The following is a 22866-nucleotide window of genomic DNA, read 5'->3' as shown; positions in this document are numbered from 1 at the left end:
AATGGGGAAAATGCACTTCCCATTTGATGATTTATCATCATTAACCTCAGGTGTCTTTCCTTTTGCTTGTTTTTTCTTAACCTTATTAATCTTCTTTATGGCCGTGGGCTTGGCCTCGCACCATTCGCCTGTCCTTTGACACGCCTAGGGGGGGGTAGGGTTAGGTTAGTTGGAATCTTATCGTTGAGTGCATCTCCATTATTTGGCAGCTTGCGTTTCCCATATGGTGTTAATTGGCACAAAATGTGGCCCGGCGTCCGCCCCCGCGCGTAGCGCATACTGCATGCTCGTTAAAGGGGACCAAGTGGAGCCTGGCGGTAGAATGGTGTCAAGATGACCCGTGGCTGTGCAGAGTCACCTTATACTCAGGTGTGACATTACAGCGTGAGAAAGGCATGCTGGGAAAGCTCGCAGAGGGGGGGAATGCAGATGAGGAAGTTCAGCAGGTGAAAAACGATATCCTGCAGTACTCTGGACTTGAATTGTAAATAAAGGTACACTGTGTGTGGGTAACTCCCAAATAGACACCTGTCCCGGCTGCAGTTAAGTAGTAAAGGAACAGCCACCCCAGCCAGCCACTTTTCAAGTATGCTTGCATTTGGAGGCGTGTGCGGCCAGGATTTGGACTTCCAGCCCGTACTTGCACACATACTGGTTGAGCGGGTGACTCAGCCGAGGCAAGATGGCAGGGGGGAGGGGCGAGGAATGGGGGTGGAAGGGAAGGTGTGGAGAGATGCCTCTGGCGCATTCCTCTAAGCAGTCGCGCCCTTTGTGTATGTACCTGTTTGACATTGGGAGCGTCTTTTTCGCCCTCCTCTGTCACTCCCACCTCAAGTTTTCATGCAGTTGTGATAAAGACAAACTCCTCTCGTGTGTGTGTGTGTGGGGGGGGTTCACACTTTAGAGTTGCAGCGCAAACGGGCATGATGAGGGTTCGCAAGTGAATACATAGATCTAAACAGGCACCCTCAGAAAATAGTGTGTGTGTGCGAGTTGCTATCAGGGTACCCGTAAAACAAGGTGTGTTCATGACTTAGGCCATATAAAGGGAGCTAAAGTTCGGAAAGCACCTACCCGATTGTGCACTCATGCGTTGACTTGCGTCATTGTTCACTTTATCAGTCGAGATAAGGAGAGAGGGGCAAAACAAATCAGAATTTCTTTTCAAAATATATGTAATTTAAATCAAGATTTCATGCAACTATTCTGGTGAAAAAACACTTGTACAAATATCCAGAATGAAAGTATATCACACAGTTTAATTCAGATGTATTGTTCAAAGCTCAACATTGATGAAATATATTCTAGAGTGGGGACAAAACTAAGGTGGGCCCGCTCTGAGTGAACAGACCATCATTCAAATCACCCCAGCAGTGATCGGATCAGTAAAATGAGTCACTTCGGTTGTCCTGTGATGCATTCATCACTCACTTATTAACAAGTAACAACAAGGGAGTCACTCAGCAGCCAAGTAAGTGAGTATTTGGGGATTATCAAATACAAAACAGCCATAAAAGGCCATTTGAGACCAACAAGCACATGCGGGCAACACACAATCAAAGGTCTCGGATGGCGACCAATTGCCACTTCAATGCCACAATTTCAAACTATAACCAGCACAAAAAATCAAAGCACACCACACACAAATATATTGTAGAATTAAACAAGTTGCCTTAAGAACAAACAGCAAGCAGCCATGTTTTCAGTGGGGGGAAGAAAAAAAATACGCTGCAAGACTCACAGTGAGGGCGGAGCTTCCAGCCGGAGCCTGCGAGTGTCTGTACCGGGCCAACGACGTCTCTGGGCGGAGTCTCTGGCCCGGTGAGTGGGGGAGCGGGGAACCGAGCGTCCCGCCTGCTCCTTCCTCATTCGCCGCAGTGGCGTAGTGGCGGCGGCCCTGAGGGTGCACTTGGACGCACACACGCACGCACGCAGGGCACTCGATCCGGGCCTGGAGCCTCACTTTGGGGGAGGATTTCAGAATAATTTGCTTATTGTTGACAAGTTCCAATGCGGACGCAAAGAGAAGACGCCTTACAAGTTTGGAGGTAAACGAGACAAACGATCAAGCGGCTAGAGTGGCTCTATTCAGTCGACTTCCTGACTTGACTTTCACGCTTCTATTCATGCTACACATTCCATTCTGTCGTTCTGCTCCAAGCGGCTGCTCATCTATTTGAATCCTGTCTGCTTTTTCCTGCACTTCTTACATTTTCTCTGTTTCCATTCAATTTCACCTCATGTCTGAAAGAGTTGAGAACATAAATGCAAAATGTCTTTGATCTGCATCGAGGCTTGAGCTTGACATCCTCCAGGTAACTCCTGCTCACATACACTAAAATAGACAGGCTAGTTTTAAAAGGTGCGCCCAATTAAGTCAAGCGATACTCACTTTCAAGAAGTTCCCCGCCTTTAGACTTTGATCCCCCTATTGCCATGACTGCACACATCTTCTTTGGTTTAGAGCCGTAAAAAGTGCCAATTCAAATCGGGTTGCCGCGTTTTCCCAGTGAGTCACACTGGGAAAACAGTGGTCCACTGTGTGTAATTACAAGGGGGGGGAAAGTCAGTATTGTGGCAAGAATTTCTTGCGGTGCATCTTTTTATAGATGTGGTATTTGCTGGAATGGTTTTGTTCCGTTCTCGGAGAGCGTGGAAAAGGTCCATTCGTGCTCGATGTTACATAGTTGACAATTTTAGCAGACACAGAGAAAATGTTGCAGTACCGGCAGGAAACTACGGGGGCAGCATTGTAGATTGGACGCAAATTGTTTACAGGGAAACCAGCGAAGAAAAACATTTTACGAGAAAAAATGTAGCTGCAACTACTATGAAGAAAAACGTCCAAACAATCACCAAATAAAAGTTGTAACATGCAAGTTAGTCCAGAAATCATATGGCAATATTCTGCCAATAATGTTGTTTGGTGTTTGAATGAGTGTCGTCCAAAGAGCTGAAGCACCTTTTGTGCCCGTAAACAACACTCGGACCCAGAGTGCTCACCACCACACACCCAACTGGATCTTGAGTCCTCGGTTTTTGTGCGCCACTCAACGGTTCTGGTGAGGTACAGAGCCCATGTTTGCGCTCGTCTGTTTGAGCACGTTAACTAACGCCAGCCGCTGGTGAAAAGCAGCTGTGGGCTCGCATGAACTGGCTCGTCCCTCCCAACCTGTTCTCAGGTATTCCTCGCCGAGCCGAATTATCTCACAAAATGAACGCTAGGTATGCCCGCTCCACTCGCGTGGGTGAGGCGGCTTTAGAGACAACAGATGCGATTGGGGAATATGGCTGCCAGATAGTTCCCGTGTTGACACGGAAATTTGTCTTTGGGTGCAGGCACCCATTCTCTCAAATGGCATTTCAAGTCAGTGTCAAGACAAGAATGCCAGGAATGAGCTCACTTCAACATCGGGCTTAGAAAGCCAGCGGAGGTTGAAGGCCTGCACTGATAACAAAACGGTGCCGTTTGAAACGGTGGTGACAGTTTGGAGCCGAGAAGTGAAAACAAGCTTCAGTTCGGGAGTGTTTTTTTTCCGCCGAGCATGAGTTTTCCTTTTTTGGTTAAAAAAAAAAATACTAATGCAACTTAGTATATTTAGAGGCAAGAAACGAGGCACCCGAGGGAGTCAAAAGACGGTTGGGGGGGCCTAACCTTGACCCTAAGCCTCAGCCAACGGGCCGTGTGTGAAAAGACGTTGCCTTTAAAGTAGTCGTCGTGTCCTTGTCAGTCACTTCACTTTTCCACGTAAGGGAGGACAAGCGTACGATTTCTTTCAAGACTTTGATGTTGCTGTCAAAACAAAGTGAGCAGGCCGTGTTTGTTTGACAATCCCAACCAGTAAGCCAGGTGGGAGTGTTGGTTTGGAGAGAACCGCCCAGCAGTGCTTCTTCTTTCCACAGTAAAGCTCAATCTGGCTTGACTCGGAAATCTTCAGCTTCCGTTGCGTGTTCATCATTTCTTAACACGTGTGAATTTCATCATGACTCAAACGTGATGATTCAGCACAACAGATCAAGCCCGAGGGAGATCCATTCATACGACAGTCTGATGTTGAAACAATTCAATGCGAAATAGCATGTACGCCCGCCCGACATACTTCCTGGGCCGCTCGCTGCGGAACTTTGGATGGGAGCGCCAGACCACAAAGTCAGGGAAAGGGAAAAAGCAGGACGTTGCTCCCAGATGACGCACTGGGCAGAAAAAAAGAGCTACCTGGTGACTCACTAGGGCCACAAGTAAAATTGACTCTCCCTGCCCTATCACAGTAACATTGTGGGAAGGTCACACGCTCTTTGAGTTGTAACATAAACACTTGGCCTCCTAAATAACAAAGATCATTTGTGCACAAGCTGACAATCAGCCTCCCACCATCGTATGACAGACTGTACGCTTCCACGGAGACGTAGCCACACAGTCCAAAACCGTGCGCTCCAACAAGTGGCTGAGCAGGGTGGTGGGTTTTTTTTTTGTCTCCATTCTTACTTCAAGACGGCATCTCCATGAGTTGGAATTGCATCAGGAACAGAAAATCTTCAAATGCCGAGCCAACTCTCGAGGAGCTCGTAAAGTCGAGTGCCGCCGCCACCACCACCAGATGAGACATCTCGTGTGCTGTTGTTAGGGCTAAATTCAATTTGGGGGTTGTGGGCTCGAGGGTCGACCTGCTTGGCTCAGCTGATTGCACTGTGCTGCTCTTGAAATGCAGCCTGAGACCACTCCTTAATAGAACCTTGGCAAAGTTGGAGTCCTGGAATTGATGGACAAGGGCCTACGAGAAAAGAGTTGATTTGGCTTGAACAACTTTGCCTCTTTAGCATCGTGCTATTCGCCCTCAACTTGGTGTCTGAGCGGTTTCCGGCTGCGACAGGTTGACTCAGCGGGATCTTAGCGGGAGAACCGGTCCATACACCTCTGCTTACTTTGTGCTCTCCAGTTCTCAACCTTGACGTGATCCCTTTTGTGTTGTAGAGTTGCGACTTCCTCAGCACCAGCCCTGACTTGGACTCCCACTAATACCTCCAACCATGGCTCACCGCTCTCAGAGTTCTTCCATTGGTGACAACCCCCTGGACCCAAATTACCTGCCCCCGCACTACAAGGAGGAATACCGCCTTGCCATTGATGCACTGATCGAAAATGATTTATCGGTAAAAGAGATTTGCGGGGTATTTGGGGCTCGTTTATGTCAGAACTATGCATTGACCGGGCGCTTTCTGTCCCGCCAGGGCTACTACGAGTTCCTCCAGGGAGCTGACGTGGTCAGCTTTCTGGCACAAGCTGAAATTGAGCACATCAAATCCACGATCCAGGAGCCCACTCACGCCCACAGCGTTCCCGACCTGAGGTACCCAGAGGCGGGCCACAATGTGGAGGGCTCGTCCGACACCTACTGGCCCATGCAGTCCGACCTGGCCGCTCCGGGCCTGGACCTCGGATGGCCACTGACTCAGAACAGCTTCATCGGACCCACGGAGGTCACCACTCTGGTCAACCCGTCGGAGCCAAACATGCCAAGTATCAAGGAGCAGGCCAGGAGACTCATCAAGAATGCTCGGCAGGTAAGAAAAGGTGCAGAGTAGCTTCAAGCACAGACGGCCAATCAGTGTGTCGGTCGCCACCAGAAATCACATGCCGGGTCAAAAACCAACACGTCATATCCTATCTTGTCCTTATCGCACGTAGCCGACGGCCGAGCATTGCTGACTCGTGTATGTTTACGTAATGCTATCTCCCTAATTGTACTTTCTATCCACCACTGCCGAATTTGCTGCTACGCCCTTTCCGACCAAGGTCTGGCGAGGGCTAAACTGGCTTGCATTTGGAGGTCCTCGCAGCTTTGCAATCCAGATTGTTTGATTTGGAAGACAAATTGTACATTTGTTCTATTTTCTAGGTCATTGCGGTGGTGATGGACACGTTTACCGACGTGGATATTTTCGCCGACCTCTTGGATGCAACAGCTCGCCACATTCCTGTTTACATTCTTCTAGACGAGGAGGAAGCTCAGAACTTTGTCTCCATGGTGATCAACTGCAAGGTCAACTTGGACTTAATTCAGGTAAAAAAAAATGGTCTCGCATTCAGAAAGGTCGATCTGCCTCAATCTGACACGCGAATGCACATTTGAATTTTACAGATGATGCGAGTCAGGACCGTGGCAGGAATAACGTATCAATCCCGAACGGGGAAGTCATTCAAGGGGCAAATGAAAGATCGTTTCCTATTGGCTGATTGCAGAGCTGTGCTGAGTGGTAATTATAGGTGAGTTCTGTTCCTTGTGATTTTTTTCTTTTGTTTCTCTGCAGTCATTTTGATGATTTTTTGGTATTTCTTCCCAGCTTCATGTGGTCATATGAGAAAATCCATCGCTGCATCGCGCACCTTTTTCTGGGTGAACTGGTGGCCACGTTCGACGAAGAGTTTCGCATCCTCTACGCTCAGTCCGAGCCCCTCGTCATCGACCCATCGGACGGAACGCTGGCAGTCCCGGACACCGGCGCTTACTTAAGCAGACAGTTGGGTTTAAAGAGGACCCAGTCCTTACGGAACCCTCTAGGCTTCCGGAGGCAATCCGAGATAACCTCCAGCTTCTCATACGGAGATCAGGAACGCAACCTGGGACTTCCATTCCGACGAAACGACCCCTTTCGTCACACCATTGAGCACGGGGCGGCGATCGTGATGGGGAAGTATTCCCAGCAGCAGTTTCGTCCCCAGCAGTCCTACTTGGAGCAGGGACGGTCTATCGTGTCCCGGCAGATAGAGATGAGCGGCTTCAAGAGGCACAGCTACGCCGAAGGCACCCAGGACAACTACATGTCCTCCAGGCACTACATGAAGCACAGAGTCATGAACAATCTGGACGAGACAGACTTCAACAGGTACGCTACACTACCCACTATTCTTTTGGTGCCACAGACAGTAAAACTCACTGAATCGCCGTCTTCTTAACAGGGAACCCAGACACCATTTCTACAGCGAAGGTCCCGGCCCAGATTCTGGCCACGGACTCTTTGACAGACATCGTCCGCCGCATCTATCCATCGACCAGTATTCAGACTCGAGTTCCTTTCGCTCAGACCTCGAGTTCAGTGGCGGAAACTATGCGAGAGGCAATGCACATCTTTCCTCGGACGATTTAAGCGGACCCGACGGGATTCACGCACCTCCAGTAGCCGGGAGGTATGGAGGAACCACCGCCCAGAAGAGGCCAACCATTGGTCAGGCGTATGCTTGTCAGAGCTCGCCCACGCATCCTCACCCGCCAGACAAGAAGTCCTTTCCAAAGCACTCAGATCAGGAGCACGGGGAGGACGCAAGCGTGCGACACGGCTTGCGCAACTGGCGGATCCACTCGTATCTGAGCACATACGAGGAAGGTGGAGAAGATGGGCTCAATCAACCCGCCGGGCCGGACGCCTTTGAAGATCCTCCACCTGCTCAGGAGCCCGGTGAAGGTTCAGCCGCCCGCTTTGGGCTAAAGGAGCCGCTGAACGTTGCTTCCAATCCCAGAGCGGATTTCAAAAAACCTCGCTTTGGGAAGCCCGTCGTCCCTGACTGCACCGGCAAGGAGTTGACCACCAAGGACCTGCTTCCGTCATTTTTGCTGGATAGAAGTGAGAAGGAAGCGGAGAAAGACCGGGAGCGAGAGGCGAGGTGGGGTTCTGAAAAAGACGACAGCAGGGAAAGAGAAGCCAAAGAGCACTCAGAACTCTTCCTTTCCAAACACGACTCGTTCCGCTCACGGATCAACCCGCTCCTGCAGCGGAGCTCACGTCTGCGCTCCTCACTCATATTCTCATCTTCCAAAGCTGAAATGCATAGCGGGAGCACCGCTGCTGCCACGGAGGATGAGGGCAAATCTTCCATTGTAGCCCAGATCTTAGAGAAGAGGCGATCGTTGTCTCGGGAACCTTTCGAGTGGAAAAAGATGGCCGAGGAGAAGGAACAAGACAAAAGTGAGACTGCAAAGGAAAGTGAAAGAGGAATGAAAGACATAGCAGAAAGCAAAGATGAACCTCAGCAGCACCTAGCAACCGTTGACACCTCTGACGCTGTCACCTCATCTCTCAACTTTAACGACCCGGCGAATCGACTCAAGTATTTCAAAGATGTAGCTGCTAAGCGGAAAGCATCCAGAATGGAGACTGAAGCGTCGCTGAAGGTCCCAGAATCAGCAGAGAAGAAGGCGGACTATCCTGACAATCCACCCCCCACAAACACTACAGCCGGTGCTGCGAGTAGCTCGACAGAATCCGAGACCAAGAAACCGGATGCATTGGGAAAACAATCAGAACTCACTCGGCGAGCTTCGCTTACATCCTCCAAGCCGTCTCTGCTCTCTCCCAAGCCTTTCGTAAGTAGCGTTAAGCCCCCCGAAAGCCACAAGGACGAGAGCTCGTCCGACGGCCAAAAGAAAGACCTCTTCAAGACGTTGAAGCCCCTCCCGTCCCCAAAGATCTTCAAACGGGACCAGCTCAAGTTTAAGGTACTCAATCCTCGCAGGGTCTCCTGTGGCGAGGAGATCCTCACGGACGCTACAGACTCCGAGAAGAGCGAGATGAAGAAGAGTCGCTCTCAAAGTTCCTCCACTCTGCCACACGATGAGTCCAAGGAGAAGGTGATGGGTTCCAACACATCCATCAACACGCTCGGCGAAGGGAAGGGCGACGGCAAAACGTTGGACTTCCTAAAGAAACAGACTCAGAGGCTCAAGGGATTCTTGGGTCCCAAGGATAAGGAGAAGAAGTCCTCGGGAGAAGATCGGGGCAGCATGAGTACCGTCAAGGAAATGGTCGAAGATTACAACAAGAAGCAAAGTAAAGACACGGGGGGATCGGCCTCAGCCGCCGACGACGACCAGCCCACGGCAAACCACAGGACGTCGCCTGGCACATCGGGTTCATCGCGCTACCAGCCCTCAGGGAGCTCTGTGCTGTTCAGCAGCAACCTCCGTGACGACACAAAGGTCATCCTGGAGCAGATCTCGGCTAACAGCCAGAAGAACCGACACGAGCGGGGCGAGGACGGAGATCGCGACGCAAAGGACAACGACTTCTCGGCCAAGAAAAACCGCTTGCTGAGACCACAAGGCGGCATACAGGAGAGGGAGGGACTGCTCAAGAGGATAGAGAGCCTAAGAAAGGAGAAGAAGGTCTACAGCCGCTTTGAGGTACTTTCCGGCGACATACGATCTTTGTTTTCCACTCCAACTGAGACTTGATTCAAACATTTGAAATTAGATTGTTTTCACACACTATATCTCAAGTTGTAACATTTTGGAACCAAGTTAGGAACAGCATCCCAAAAGTACGATCTTATTCTTTCTACCTTGTTTCTAGTTTGATTTCCTGATCAAAATTAATTCAGTATGTTTGACCGACTTTTTACGAATGCCAACAAACAAGTGTGTTGTTGTTCTTTGTACAGATGGGAAATACACTGGGATAGCTGGAAAAAGAAGGTGCCTGCTTGAGGACGACGTGAGAATCGACTAACGCGCGACCATCAAGTGCCAACAACACGCAAGCGTTGCTCCAACACAGTCAAGAAGATACCCGGAAGAACGCTTGGAAAAAAAAAAGTAAAGACGGATGCAGAATGTGCCAGTTTGCCAAACACCGCTACAACTTTGGCCTTAGAAGGTGACCGAAAGTGGATTGTGTGCTGACAGGAAAAAAAAAAAGGTGGCAGTGGTGCAGGCTTGTTGACTGAAAGTGGAAGTTGGCCAAACAAAAATACACAAAGAGAGATGGATGCCATTCAACAAAAAAAATGTATTTTGTCTTATGGAAATGTGTGCCAAAACACAAATATTAAGAGTACAAAAATGTTGGAACGCTGTAATGGGGAGGACACACTCATCAGGGAAGGTTTGTGTGTTTGTTTGCTGCGCCATACAGACTGTGTGTTGTAAGTGAAAGAAGACGCGTTGAATATTTGCGTTGCCGCCTCTTGAACCAGGTGCGAAAGGACGCAAAGGTTTTGATGGCGCCTCTGCCGAATTGCGTGATGAAACCAAAGATTTGCGCTGATTGAGCTTTTTTCTTTCTTTTTTTTATATGTGGGATTGTACATATTGACAGGAATTCATTGGCTGGCTGTTTTGACTTAACAAAAGCTTCTTTGTCTCACTGGACATCAAAGAAGCTTGTCTTCATCTTGTTTTTAATGGAAATTGAATATGTGGCCATTTAGTGTTAATAAAATTGCATTTGAAGTATGCTGCAAATACTTTTATTAAAGCTCTTCAACAATATAGAAACGCTATCAATGGCTTTGCAAGAATTGAACACCCTTTTGACATGTTATGTAAACACACATCACAGTAGGAAAATCCAACAGAGGAACATTTGGAACGTTACCTTGGGTCAACGTTAGGAAAGAGGAGCAAAGTGGCCTGCTTTTTCCATGAAAGTACCAAGGCAGTCCTTGAGGTGGACGTCATCGGATGAGCTGACGTCTCGCGTTCTGCGACAACAAAGTATTTTGACAGTTTGGAACATGAGAGGAAGAAAAGAAAAACAAGTAGCGAAGGTTTATTACCTTGAGTCAGTGCTCCGCTTCACTCTTTTGGCTGAGCGTCTTTCTGGATGAGATGACCAGATGCAAGTCGGCAACTGTTTGTGACGCGGCGGTGGCGGCAAAAGGTGTCGACTTACAATGTCGGCGTAGAGCTGCTTGTGCTGTTGCATCATTGAGTGGAGCTCATTCTCAAACTTCAACCTGTCGTTTGAACACGTCCTGTCATCACTGTGGCTATATATCATTGTGCTTCAAAATCAGACGCACTTCATCTTGCGCTGCTTGAGCTTTAACTCCCAGATATCAGAACGGTGCCGAGAGATGAGGTCCTCGCTTTTCTTGTTCCGCTCAGCAAGCCTAAAACGGACATCAAGCAGTGCCAAAACTGAGAACATGCCTTCCGCTGCTTCACAAGATACTGCTCACAGATGTGATGCGGCATTTTCAAAATATGCAAAAGATGTGATTGGTTGTTGAATTTCTGGCTCTAAAGACTTTATGACAACTTTCAATGGAAGACAACTTGCAAGTTGGAAAACGACCTGGAAGGACTTGAAGGTATGTCGTTCCACTGGTTTGAGGATGAAAAATCACCTGACATTCTCATGCTTGGATTCTTCGCACTGGAGCTGCAACTTCTGCAACAGTTCTGGAGGAACGGGGATGTTGTTGTTTTTTAAAGCAGACTTGATTGACGGCGTTCTGAACTGGATATGAATCTCCAGTACCTTCTTTTTCCTGCTCGGTCCTCTCCAGTTGGTAGGCCTCTGTTTGCCCTGCAACGACAACTGAGACATTTTAGGACAATCCCGTTGCAAATGCTAACAAAGTATGAAACGATGGGACCTGTTAATAGGCCATGGTGCAAACATTTTTTTCACAAGAATGACGCAATAATTGTCAAGGCAATTTCACCGTGACAATAACGAGCAACAGTTGGTGTTTGGCTGTTTGATACTCCGCCCTAGTGGCAGTTTCTAGGCATGGTTATTTATTAAAGCCTGGAGTTCGAACTCCATTTCCGTGTTTGTGGTTGGTTGACATTCAACTTTTGCTTGATGACAATATATACGTGCTCCTTACGTGCAGCGAAATGCTTGTGTAGACAAACAATGAGTGATTTCCTCTTCATAATATCAGTTTCCAGATCTTTTTTGGCTGCAAAAACACACCAAATATAACGGGGAAAAAAGATTAAAAATTATATCAGGCTTCCCATTGAAATGATGATGAAATAAGGATGGCCTTCTGAATGCACGACCAAGTTCTAAATGCTCAATGATTCAAACACTTATGTACTATTTCAAATTCTTCAACAATGAGCTGAACATTTACAGAATAGGTAATAGAATCTCATTTCCTAAAAAACCTACGGTGAATGTGTCAGTTCTTTACTTCAATTTTACATCAATACACGGATCACAATGGGGTGTGGTTGTGGGCATTACAGACTATGGACTTGTTTGTGTTTCGTAGCTGTGTACTATTTCAATTTCTATAACGATGAACTTGGATTTTACGAACAGACCCATAGGGCCTAATTAGCATGCCGAGATTCTAACTTCACATGCGTAATATACATCAGATTTTTTTACGATGTAACAATGATACACGGGTCAGAATGGTGTCTAGGTGCAGGATGCGGACATCCTTGTTATGTAAGGACTATGGTTTTAATCATGTCTCATAGTCATCCATTCATCACGCCCATGTTACCAACCTTTAGTCAGGTAAGGATATACCAAACTGATAATATCTGTAAGATACGTGCAATCGCTGGTTTGACTGGGAGGAGTAGCTAAATAACTTACGGTTTCACCTAACTTTATTTGCCGCCTCTCTCACAAAAAACTCTTGATGCACAGGTTTCTAAAACGATGGGTCACTACTCGCTAAAAAATCAATTTACGCAGTCATTTTGTAGGTTCAAAGTAAACAAAACGAAAACATTGTCAAATTACGTCATCAGAAAGAAGCTTTCTTATTGGCGCACTTAAAAAGACGCGAATTGAACGTTCAGCGAAAGTAATTTCACGCTAACTTCGAATTCTAAGCCCAAATGAGAAAATAGTGCACATATTGCACACACGTGTTGCGTCCGGCGTGCCGTGTTAACAAAGAAAAAAACGTTAAAACACGTCGACATGAAAAAACGGAAATAGAAATAACTTTGACGGGGAGCATTTCCGCTGACAAGAAACTAAATTAAGTAAACCTACAAAACTAGAACGATGTGTGAGAAATATGGACTACACGCCATAAGCACGTCAAAGTGCGTTTTAGCTTTTCTAAGTTGTTTTTTATTTTATTTCCTTTCTTTATGTTAAATAGCATGAGCCAAAGTAAAAGCAGAAATACGTATCCAGGGAGTAGCTCGCGTCACTTTAGAAACCATCCACAGAAATGTACTATTGAAAAACATAATAACAACATAATGATGTAAGTTATGATGTCCACTTCATTGAATAGATACTATATGTGCTCTTTGGATAGTACGCAATCTCCTCATTTAGCCAACATACACGTTAGAAACCTTGAAATATCATAACGTTGTCCAGAAGATGTCACGGCTGAGTTTGAACTTTCCATAAGAGACCCCAATTCCCATTGCCCAAAATACACGCAGTTATAACAATTTTAATCACCATTTATTGTACCAAACAAGTAGTTTCATTTAAATAATGTATGTGTTAAGAAATAAAAAGTCGGGTCACCTTGTTGCAGGCTCACGAATTTGTTCTCCAGCACTTGAATGTTGGGCTCCTTTAGTCCTCTACCTAGTGGAGGATTATAGTTTAATAGAGGACGTGTTTATCTGTATATAAAATTATAACATTTGAATACATCGTAGACGAACTCACCTGCTTTGGCTCTAATATCTTCCATGTTGAACCCTGTTACAACACATGAGAATATCAACAAATATTGTTAAAAAGGTGGTAACTGGACTGGTGTTGCCCATTTATTTAGGGCAATTAAATGCCACGTTAGATATACAATTAGCTTATTAGCTTTACCCAGTTATAGTATACTGTGCTAACATTAGCCGCGCTGGGAAGCACCTGTGAAGTATGTGATGCTCGTAGCTTCAGCTTTAGCAACGCTCAAAGCAACTAGCACATCGGTATTTTTTTTAACCCCTAGCAAAGTCGTCAACCCACTTGCCGAGTTGCTCAGTTTTACGCTCAAGAATTGTAGAGTTTCGGCTGGAAAACGGCTCGTTTAACGAGCTCCTTAGACGTCCAATTTGTTGTGTGCACGTGCCCGGCAGTCTGTCTCACTGTTGAGCGATTCTGCTTTTAGATCTCAGGCCTTCTTGTGTGGATTTTGGTTTTTAGTTGCATTAAAACGTCTTTGTGTATATTTGCTTGTCTATGTGCCCACACCCAAATATATGTAGTTGCATTAAAACCCTCTTTGTGAATATTTGCTCATCTATGTGCTCACACCCCTCACCAAAATCTATTTAGTTGCATTAAAACCTCTTCATTTGTGAATATTTGCTTGGCTATGTGCTCACGCCCCTCACCAAAATCTATTTAGTTGCATTAAAACCCTCCATTTGTGAATATTTGCTTGTCTGTGCCCACACCCCTCTCCCAAATCTGTTAACCAGACTTGTACAGCGAGACATCACTTTCACACTTCACTGTTTATCTGTTGTGTTGTTTTCACAATTTGCTCTTATGTATGGTCTATTTGTATCTTCATTGTTGCACATTAACCGGCTGAGAAGTACTGAACAAAATTTATTTGTGCAATGAACCATGACAATATATCGTTGTTTTCTTGTTCCTAAGACAGCTGGGATAGGCTCTGGCATACTTTGCTGAAGACTCACTTTTGAGAGAAATGAACAGAAGTCCTCACACATTCCACGTGTTATGTTTTAATGTGAAGCCGACAGCGAGGAGGAATGCGTTTCCACTCAAATGGAAGGCATTACGTACAATGCAAATGCGCACCCGGCTTATACACATCTAAGCGCTTCTATGTACACCTACGCCTTGCGTTAGATACAAACATCTTTGCCAAGCAACAAACCGTCCCAAATACAAACTGCTTTATGTGCTGACAATTTACATGCAACAGGCCATGCATGGGATGGGAAATAAAATGCCAGACAAATCATTAAAAACACTGCGTGAGACTGCAGCGGTACCTTCAGTGTCACTTTGTCACCAGTGTTTGAACATTTTCAGTCCTGAGTTAGTAACTCAACTGTCATCTACATGACGATCAATAAATAAATAAGTTATCATGCATTTGTCTCCGTTGCATGTTTAAATCCAGCGTTCGGCTACTTTATTAGTGGTCATTCCCGTAAAATAATAATGTGAAGCAGCTTACCAATACTTGATGGAAACATGAAACTACAGCACTAAAAAGAAATACGATCACTGCACACCAATGACCAATCAGGAAGAGAAAAGGAAAAAAGAAGTACGACGAAAGGCTTACTTGTACATCATTGTCACACTTTTTCAAGGTTGAGCTACCGCACTAGAAAAGTCAGAGCGAGGGTGTCCGAGACTGGCTCGCTGTTTTAGTTAAGGGCCAGCAAAATCAAGTGAAAACTAAACTGAAAAATATGACCAGAACATAGTACATGGGAATAAGACGAAATGTTTGGAATTAAGACAAACCAAATTGATGTTGCAACTGTCATGAAAAGAAAAACAAGTTGTGATAAATTTAGTATTTTCAATTTGTAATTTGGCATCCAGGGTAGACTGCATTTACTGGACGATGTCTTGCGAGTAGATTTTGTGCAATATTTTGCTGGCTCACTGTACCAAAGCGTGAGGTGAGCATGAAGGTAGGGACCAAATCAGATTATTATTATTATTTTTTTTTAAATAATGCACCTATCAAGAACAAATGGTTTGGTTTTAACAATGAAAATAGCATTCTTCAGTGTCGGCCAGCCCTGCATTACAGCTCCCCCCGCCCCCCAATGATTATTAAGTCGTGTATAGTGCTATGTAGAACTATTTAGAGCCGGACTACCACGCAAAGGCGATTGACTAATGCTTAAAGAAACGAGCGTCGGGTGGTGTTTCCGCCGTTGCCATGCAGTTACAATCGGAGGAATGATTCCAGTCGAACGTGGCAAACACGCACGGGAGATAGGACGCGTCTCCAGATGGGACGTCGCCGGCGAGCGACCATTTTGTGTTTGCAGAAGCACACGGAGTTTTAAACACGGAGAGGGACCACGAGGGCGCTACTGGCAAAAAACGGTCAGTAAATGAAAGAACAGAAGGAAGGAAGAGGGGGGGGGGAAAAAGACCGCCAAAAAGGGAATAAAGCCCACTTGCTCCCGCTTTGCTCATTCGCGGGAACGTCCCACAATAGCCAGGATGTAGAGGAATATGTTGACTATGTCCGTGTAGAGGTGGAGGGCGGCGAAGACGTATTCCTCGGGACTCAGAGACAGCTTCTTGTTGCCCAGGAGAAGCTGCGTGTCCACCGCCAAGAACTGAGACAAAGGCCCCCAAAAAAAGACACATTAATCACTTCAAGCGAGTTAAAGTCCCCGGCCCCTCCCAAACTTACGCAGGTGAACAAGAGGGCCCCCAGCGAGGCGTAGACGATGTGCAGGATCTTGTGGCGGATGAACATGCAGAGGATGCCGAAGAGCAGGAGGACGATGAGGCACACGAAGAGCACGCCTTGGCAGGAAGTGAAGTCGTACTTGCTCTGAAGAACGAGACAAGAATGGACATTAGAAAAGCAACCAGGGTTAGCTCATGTTCATAGGTGCGGTCTCCACCTGTAGTGAGAAGAGGACCACAGTGAAGCAAACCACGGCGGTGATGCCCACAGCCATGATGACGGTGTCAGTGTCATAGAAGCTGGCGATCATGCCCACCATGTAGGACATGCTCAGGGTCAGAATGGACTACAAGATGATACAGAGGAAGGAGACAAAAAATGTGCCCATAAAGAACTCGTCAACATCTGACACCCCCCCCTTTTTTTTTTTGTTTTCTTTACCAGCGCAACCAAGTTCCAGGGGTGCCTGCGGCGGAAGTCCCCGCAGCAGCTGAGCGCGATTAGGGACACCAGGAAGACCGCGTAGGAGATGTAGTACGTCCACGGGTTGCGACGTACAAACACCTTGGCGTCGTCCACGAAGGTGAACACAGCCACGAAGGAGAAGGTGACCAGCAGCTGCACGGTGAGGACCAGGAAAACCTGAGGGAGGAGAAAAAGGTCATCACAAGATGGCACTCAAGCCCCCAAAACAGAAACCTTCTGAATATGCTGTGAGATGACTTTCAAAAAGGGTTTGGGATTGTAGGTTTGCCGACGAAGCAAATTACTTTTCTGATAAAGGCCCGTCGGATGCCTTTGTCCTCAAAGCCAGAGTTGGTAAAGTCCTCATTGTCGTAGTAAGTGGGAGGCACGTCGCCATGGTAACCGGGGCTACCAGCAGGTGCTGGGAAAACAAATGGCATCAACACCAGGACATTCAAACTTGCACATCTGCTTTCTTTGAGCTGTTCACTCACCGGAGGGGTCCCCGGGGAAGCCCGGCTGCCCGGGTCCTTGCTGGTAGGGCCCCTGTGGGTAGGGCCCCTGCGGGTAGGGCATCTGAGGGTAGGGCATCTGAGGGTAAGGGGCGGGGCCAAAGCCTGTCTGAGGGAAGCCCGGCTGGTCGTAGCCGGCGGCTGGCGGGTACGGGCCTCCAGGGGCCTGGCTGTAGTTGGGCGGCGGCATGGTGAAGCCCTGCTGCGGGGGGCCATAGACGTTGTTGTGGAGTGGGTTGCACTCCCCCATCACAGGGAAGCCACTCTTGTCCTTGGACATCTTGTGTCAAGCTAGGAAAAGCAGAAATACAGCAACAAATTGAAATGGAGTATTTGACTCTTTTGAATGACAACTTTTGCCCAAAAGGAAACAAAACAAGCCTCTTCAAAACAAAGTAAAAGCCACATGAACAATTAGCTCTGCAAGCTAATTAGCCACCCATGCACACACGTGCAGGTGCATGCGAAGAGCAAGGCCTTGGCAACAAAATGCATGATTAATCTCATTTGGCTTGAGAGGAGAGCTGCTATCAAGACTATAAGCTGTCGTCAACAGTTGTCAGAAAGACTCCCGCCACCGACGACTACACCATTTGTGCCCTGCAACTGATTGGTAATCAGTCAAGGATGTCAACCACCTCCTGTCCTGCCCAAAGTCAGCTGGTATAGGCTCCCGCTCACCCGTGACTGCAATGAGCACAAGATTGATGATGAAAGCAGAACTGTAATATTGCTTGTAATCTCTTTAACCTAGCATGGCAAACACATGGGTGACAAATTAATCACTTTAACCGGTACCAAACAAACCATAAGATTGTTCAAACACACGACGAGGTCAATAACACATGGCAGTTTAAGATGTTGCAAGTGAACTTGTTTTTGTGTCCAAAGAGCCATTCATAAACAAGTATCAACCATCCTACGGTTTTAAAATTTCAACATCACAATATTGACGGAAATTTTGATGCAACCGGATAAAAATAAGCCACTTTGAGCAAAGAGCATCAACGCATGCTAGGTGGCGTTCTGCACCATTTGGGGAAACAAACACAAACATCCAAACATGAAGCACCCGCAGCGGGCACTCCTCCAGCAACAACGAGGCCTTGCCGTATCAAACGAATGCGACACACGTCGTCGTTTATTGAAAATGAAACAATGTGGAAAAAGGTGGCCAAGAAGAGACTATATGGTAACGACCTCTTAAAGACGGCGATGAGCGGTTATCCTAGCTAGTGAGCGAACACCGCAAGATCGCCCCGTGATGACGGTTTTTCCGTTATCTTACCTCACGCCCAGTGGACGTTCTGAGGGATTAAAACGTAGCTAACGTTTTCAGCATATTCACAAGCCACGCTTGGATCACTTGACGTTGTTCATTTCTGCTCGTGCGATGCTAAACGTCATCCGGGCGAGTAGCTACTTGCTAAGCTAAATGACTGCCGCAAACGGACCAACGAAAAAATAACCTTATACTGTTCAAATGTGATCGAGTTGCTGCCATATATTACGATTATTTACCGTCTACTTCTCCTTCTTCCTGGAACGTTGCTTGGAGGCCGTGTGGTGTTTTGATTTATAATTTCGTCGTCGCTTGAGTGTGTTTAGTGCGGTGGAGTCTGCGACGTCAATTGGTCGAGTGGGTCAGTCGATTACGTCATCTCACGACGTGGTCACGTAACGACATGCGCCGTTGTGACGTCACGTGGTTTGTTTTTGTCATCGCAACCTAAACAGATGAAAGTTTTTGTTTTTTAAATGGCACATTACAAAAAAAATTCAATTTTTCCATTTTCATAGTTTCTACTTCAAGATTTAAATATTTTTTTCATGGGTAAATAAGTCAAACTGTTGCCATCGCAAACATTTTATTAACAATACAGGTAATGTTCTACTCATTCATAGAGGCCATCCATGGTATTCTCACAAAAGTAAAAAACTCATGGTCTTCTCACAAAGGTCAAAAATTGTTGTCAACATGCTAATTGATCAGAAATTTCATTTTCCTCTCTCACAAAGGTTTGATAAATTGTCCTTTCTTCTTATGAAACCACCTTGAGAAGAATTGGTCTCTTTAAGATGTCCTTGATGAAGCAGGACCACCCCCCCCCTCTCCCCGCATCCCTGCCGTTAGGGCATAACACACTATTGGTTGCATGTTCGCGCCTGAAGCAGGTTGTCCAGCTCGGTCTTGCTGATGGTTCCGTACGCCTGGCAGTAGCTGCCCAGCTTTGCGCGTGGGTCACCCGCCGCCGCCACGTTGCAGTTGTTCTGGAAAACCTTCTTGCTGAAGCGCGGCGCCGGTCGTCCATCGCGGGCTTGAGAGCCTGAGTGCTGGTTCTGCGCGGGACATGGGTAAAAGAAGAAAGTAGTCTGGAAAGTGCTTGAATAACCACAAATGTTCTCTCGCTCACCGGGTTAGCGTTGGCGATGCTCAGTCCCGGAGGCGATTCGTGCTTGCGTACCAGCAGGTTGTTCTGAGAATGGGTGAATGCCAGGGAGAAAGCCCGGTTTGGGTGCGCCGGGGCCGAGCGACCGCGCTGGATAATCTGGTCCATGGACTTTGGGAAGGAGGAAAACTTTATAGTGATGTTGTAATAAAAGATACGGGAAAAAAAATAGACCAGACTTACTGTGTTAGCTCTGTTGCCCTCTGTTGGCGACGAGGTGGCACTGTTGCTCCTCTGTCTTGCGCCTCTGATGCCGGCCGCGTTTGAGTGAAGGAAGCCATCTGGATGAAGACAGTCGGACCTACCGTTTACCTTTCTGGTTTGTTGATGCCGGTGGCTAACGTCAGACCTACTTGGGGTGTGCGTGATGGGGTTATAGGTGCATCTGCCCGGGTGGGGGTTCCCTGAAGGGTCCGGCTTGTCCGCAGGAGGCGGCGGCGACGCGTTCTCTGCCTGGCGTGGACTTTCACCTTCGGGCTTTGCGTCCCTTTTGTCGTCTCCAACCTCCTTTCGGCCATCCCTGACGGTCGCGACCTTTGTGGGTTGGAAGAGCCGCAGCATTCCCTGATGGCTTTTCCTCTCTCGAATCATCTGCGAGGCAATGTCATGTTTACTTTATGAAGACCACAGAGACTCACAAGTTGTGATTTCTTCCGGTTGGGCAATTTTCTGCTTTTGCTTGCCAGGCATATATATTTTACAATATAGCGTCATTTTTTTCATTGTGGAATAGATTGGTTGCATTTCATTTCATTGGGTCCAATTGATTGTGTCTAACTGGCTTGGTCGCGAAAAAACGAAATTCCCGAGATACAATTTTGCTTGTACCTCGTATAATTTGTTGCGGTACTGCTCCACTGATAACTGCACGTCGTCGTCCAGTGGCAGAACTACGTCGTAGTTGAGCGACGGCTCCTTGCCCGGATTGTGGAACCTGCAATGACGATTTGGACGAGACGCACCGACAATGCATTGCATCATCTACCAAAGTCAAGAGAACTCACAATAGTGGCATCAGAAAGGAACGGCGACATGTCATGTTGGTACCTGGCTACATAAGGATGCCGGAGGGCTTTTTCCGCAGTCAGCCTCTTGTCAGGGTTGAAGACCAGCAAACCCTTGAGGAGGTCCAGGGCGTCGGGGGGCGCAGACACCTGTAGGAGCCCCTCTAAAAGAACTTGCGGCCTGGCCGGGGAAGGACAGGGATTTCACATTAAAAAAAAAAAAAAAAATCGGAATAGTAAAACTTTAAGACTGCAAGATAGGAGAACAAAATAGAAGATAAGAACAGTTGTCTTACTTGTGTAATATTCTCTGAATGACCGACGACCCAATTTCAGACTTGACGGCGAGGATATCTGCCAGTTCAAGAGCATTCATTTGAAAATCAAATATTCTCCGAAGTGGGGCCGGCGTAGCGCTCACCTTCTGGACACGGGTGCGGTATGGCCCCCATGATCCTCTCGATCTGATTGATGGTTGACGTTCCGGGGAACAAGGCCTTTCCCAGCAACATCTCGCCCAGGATGCAGCCCAGGCTCCACATGTCCACGCCCTTCGTGTACCTTCCGAACCACACTGGTTGTTTGCACCACTTGTTACATGACTGCGATCCCTTCAACGGGTCACGGTTGTACCTGGTGGACCCCAGCAGGATCTCGGGGGCTCGGTACCACCTGGTGGCCACGTACTCCGTCAGCGCTGGGTTTTCGGCATCCTCCTGGTCTTGGTTGAGCGATCGGGCCAAGCCGAAGTCGCACAGCTTGACCACGCAGTCTGAGTCCACCAGCACGTTGGAAGGCTGGGGGGAAAAAAAACATTGGACACACATTGTAGCATGATGAGCATTAACTAAAATCAAAATGGCTGACTTGCTGAGACATGGCCATAGCTCTGTCAAACTTAGTGGAATGGCACCTTTTGGTCCCGGTGGATGACGTTCCCCGAGTGCAGATATTTGACCGCCTTGAGCAGCTGGTACATGACGTACTGCTTGTGGATGTCCTTCAGTAGTGATCCTTTCTTTATCACTGCATGCAGGTCACTGTCTGGATTAAAAAAAAGTTTTTTTAATTAAAAGAGGTTACTTTGCCTTTGTTAAAGCACATCCTGCAGAAGCCTTCCCAAACTCACCCATGTATTCAAAGATGAGATAAATGTCTTTGTCATTTTGTGCCCGGATGACATTTTGGAGTTTGACCACATTGGGGTGATCGCCAAACTCCTGCGCAAATGACAATGATGACAGAACGCTTGATGAATTCTGACCCTGTGCCGATATTTGATATTTCTCATTGATACTGGCTTTGGGGCTGAATTCTTGCTCCAGGGGGCGCTACAAAACCAACTTTCCAGGGAAAGTCTGGTTGAACATTAACAGACAGATAGTGTGTCAAGGCTTTGTACACAAAAAGGCATGAAGGGATTATGAACAGAAATAATTATTGACACATTCACTTTATTTTTATGGGTTTCAGAACAGCAGTGTAACTGATTATTATTATTTTTAATTGCGAGGTTTTACCTGCAGTAACATGACTTCTCGAAAGGTCCGCTGTTAAAAATACAAAAGAAAAACAATCAGGATGTAAACTCCGAGCACTCAAGCATCCTGATTATGTAATCATTTGCCAAACATGGGAACATTTGAGTTTTCTGTCTCAAATGAATTACAAAATGGCCCACCTGAGCATCTGTCTTGTTTTTGAAGGCATCGAAAATCTTCTTCACCGCCACAATTTCTCCCGTTTGCCTGTCCACCGCCTTCCAAACGATGCCGTACGCCTACCACATGGACACAAAAAAGTATTTGAAATGCGTAAAACAAGTTTTTGCTCCAACATTAGCTGTTTGTAACGAGCAATTTTGGATGCACTCCCCTCAGGTGTAAAACAGGTTAACCAACTCGTGACGTGACACTTAGTAATTAAGCTCCACATTTTGTGGGAAGTTAACTCCAGTATGTAGCAATTCCACCGTGCAAATAGTTCGTCCTTTAAGTGCAAATAAACATCAAAAAGGAAAAAACTGGAAGGGGAAAAAAAGTTGAACGTTGAACACCTTAAAGGTGGGTGATGCGTTCACGTTCTCTCTGTACAAATGTAAAAGCTACCACTCACCCCTTTGCCAAGTCTTTTCTTTATCTCGTATTTTGTGGAAATGTGTTCCTCCACTTCAGGCATGCCGCCAGATTTCGCACTTTTGCTCATTTTGAACACTTGCGCACTCCTTCCACAACGGTGCCGCAAAAAGTCGGACGACAATCGGATGACAAAAAGTAATCGCGGCTAACCGGAAGTGGTGACGCGTCTGCAGCCAACAAAGTCGTTATTTTACTCCTTTGGACGCCATT

The 22866-nt window shown here is 46.9% G+C and overlaps 4 protein-coding genes across 7 annotated transcripts; 1 reads left to right on the top strand and 3 right to left on the bottom strand.

Annotated features, from left to right (window-relative positions):
* The first annotated feature begins 1848 nt into the window (after positions 1-1848).
* Positions 1849-9712, top strand: fam83hb (family with sequence similarity 83 member Hb). Its single transcript, XM_037263773.1, has 8 exons — positions 1849-2048; positions 4973-5151; positions 5230-5562; positions 5898-6062; positions 6141-6265; positions 6343-6885; positions 6959-9176; positions 9434-9712. Exons 2-8 carry the CDS (start codon positions 5029-5031, stop codon positions 9452-9454), a joined length of 3528 nt encoding a protein of 1175 aa, XP_037119668.1. The 5' UTR covers positions 1849-2048; positions 4973-5028; the 3' UTR covers positions 9455-9712.
* Positions 9713-10224: 512 nt separating this feature from the next.
* Positions 10225-14271, bottom strand: si:ch211-199g17.9 (uncharacterized protein LOC108180085 homolog). Of its 4 annotated transcripts, XM_037264222.1 has the most exons (10): positions 13690-14271; positions 13390-13422; positions 13243-13305; positions 11612-11686; positions 11257-11304; positions 11123-11177; positions 10796-10885; positions 10666-10729; positions 10550-10592; positions 10348-10474 (listed from the first exon to the last, which is right to left on the bottom strand). In XM_037264222.1, exons 2-9 carry the CDS (start codon positions 13412-13414, stop codon positions 10569-10571), a joined length of 444 nt encoding a protein of 147 aa, XP_037120117.1. In that variant the 5' UTR covers positions 13415-13422; positions 13690-14271; the 3' UTR covers positions 10348-10474; positions 10550-10568. The 4 variants fall into 4 exon arrangements, with proteins under 4 accessions (XP_037120115.1, XP_037120114.1, XP_037120116.1 ...); XM_037264220.1 differs by having other exon boundaries at positions 10225-10474; positions 10550-10729; positions 13591-14271; XM_037264219.1 differs by having other exon boundaries at positions 10225-10474; positions 10550-10729.
* Positions 14272-15376: 1105 nt separating this feature from the next.
* grinaa (glutamate receptor, ionotropic, N-methyl D-aspartate-associated protein 1a (glutamate binding)) lies at positions 15377-18742 on the bottom strand. Its single transcript, XM_037264151.1, has 7 exons — positions 18586-18742; positions 17047-17355; positions 16858-16973; positions 16529-16729; positions 16305-16433; positions 16088-16231; positions 15377-16010 (listed from the first exon to the last, which is right to left on the bottom strand). Exons 2-7 carry the CDS (start codon positions 17342-17344, stop codon positions 15861-15863), a joined length of 1038 nt encoding a protein of 345 aa, XP_037120046.1. The 5' UTR covers positions 17345-17355; positions 18586-18742; the 3' UTR covers positions 15377-15860.
* A 173-nt stretch (positions 18743-18915) lies between these two features.
* mapk15 (mitogen-activated protein kinase 15) lies at positions 18916-22826 on the bottom strand. The gene is made up of 14 exons (XM_037263944.1): positions 22634-22826; positions 22200-22298; positions 22039-22068; positions 21648-21738; positions 21432-21562; positions 21152-21315; positions 20940-21079; positions 20815-20872; positions 20562-20699; positions 20343-20448; positions 19868-20105; positions 19698-19795; positions 19479-19625; positions 18916-19404 (listed from the first exon to the last, which is right to left on the bottom strand). The coding sequence occupies exons 1-14, from the start codon at positions 22721-22723 to the stop codon at positions 19210-19212; spliced, it is 1725 nt and encodes a 574-aa protein (XP_037119839.1). The 5' UTR covers positions 22724-22826; the 3' UTR covers positions 18916-19209.
* Positions 22827-22866: the final 40 nt, after the last annotated feature.

This window comes from Syngnathus acus, chromosome 11 (assembly GCF_901709675.1).
Source record: "Syngnathus acus chromosome 11, fSynAcu1.2, whole genome shotgun sequence".
In the NCBI taxonomy this organism is placed as follows: domain Eukaryota; kingdom Metazoa; phylum Chordata; class Actinopteri; order Syngnathiformes; family Syngnathidae; genus Syngnathus; species Syngnathus acus.
The sequence above is the reverse complement of the archived record's forward strand: the minus strand, read 5'-3'. Positions and strand labels throughout refer to the sequence as shown.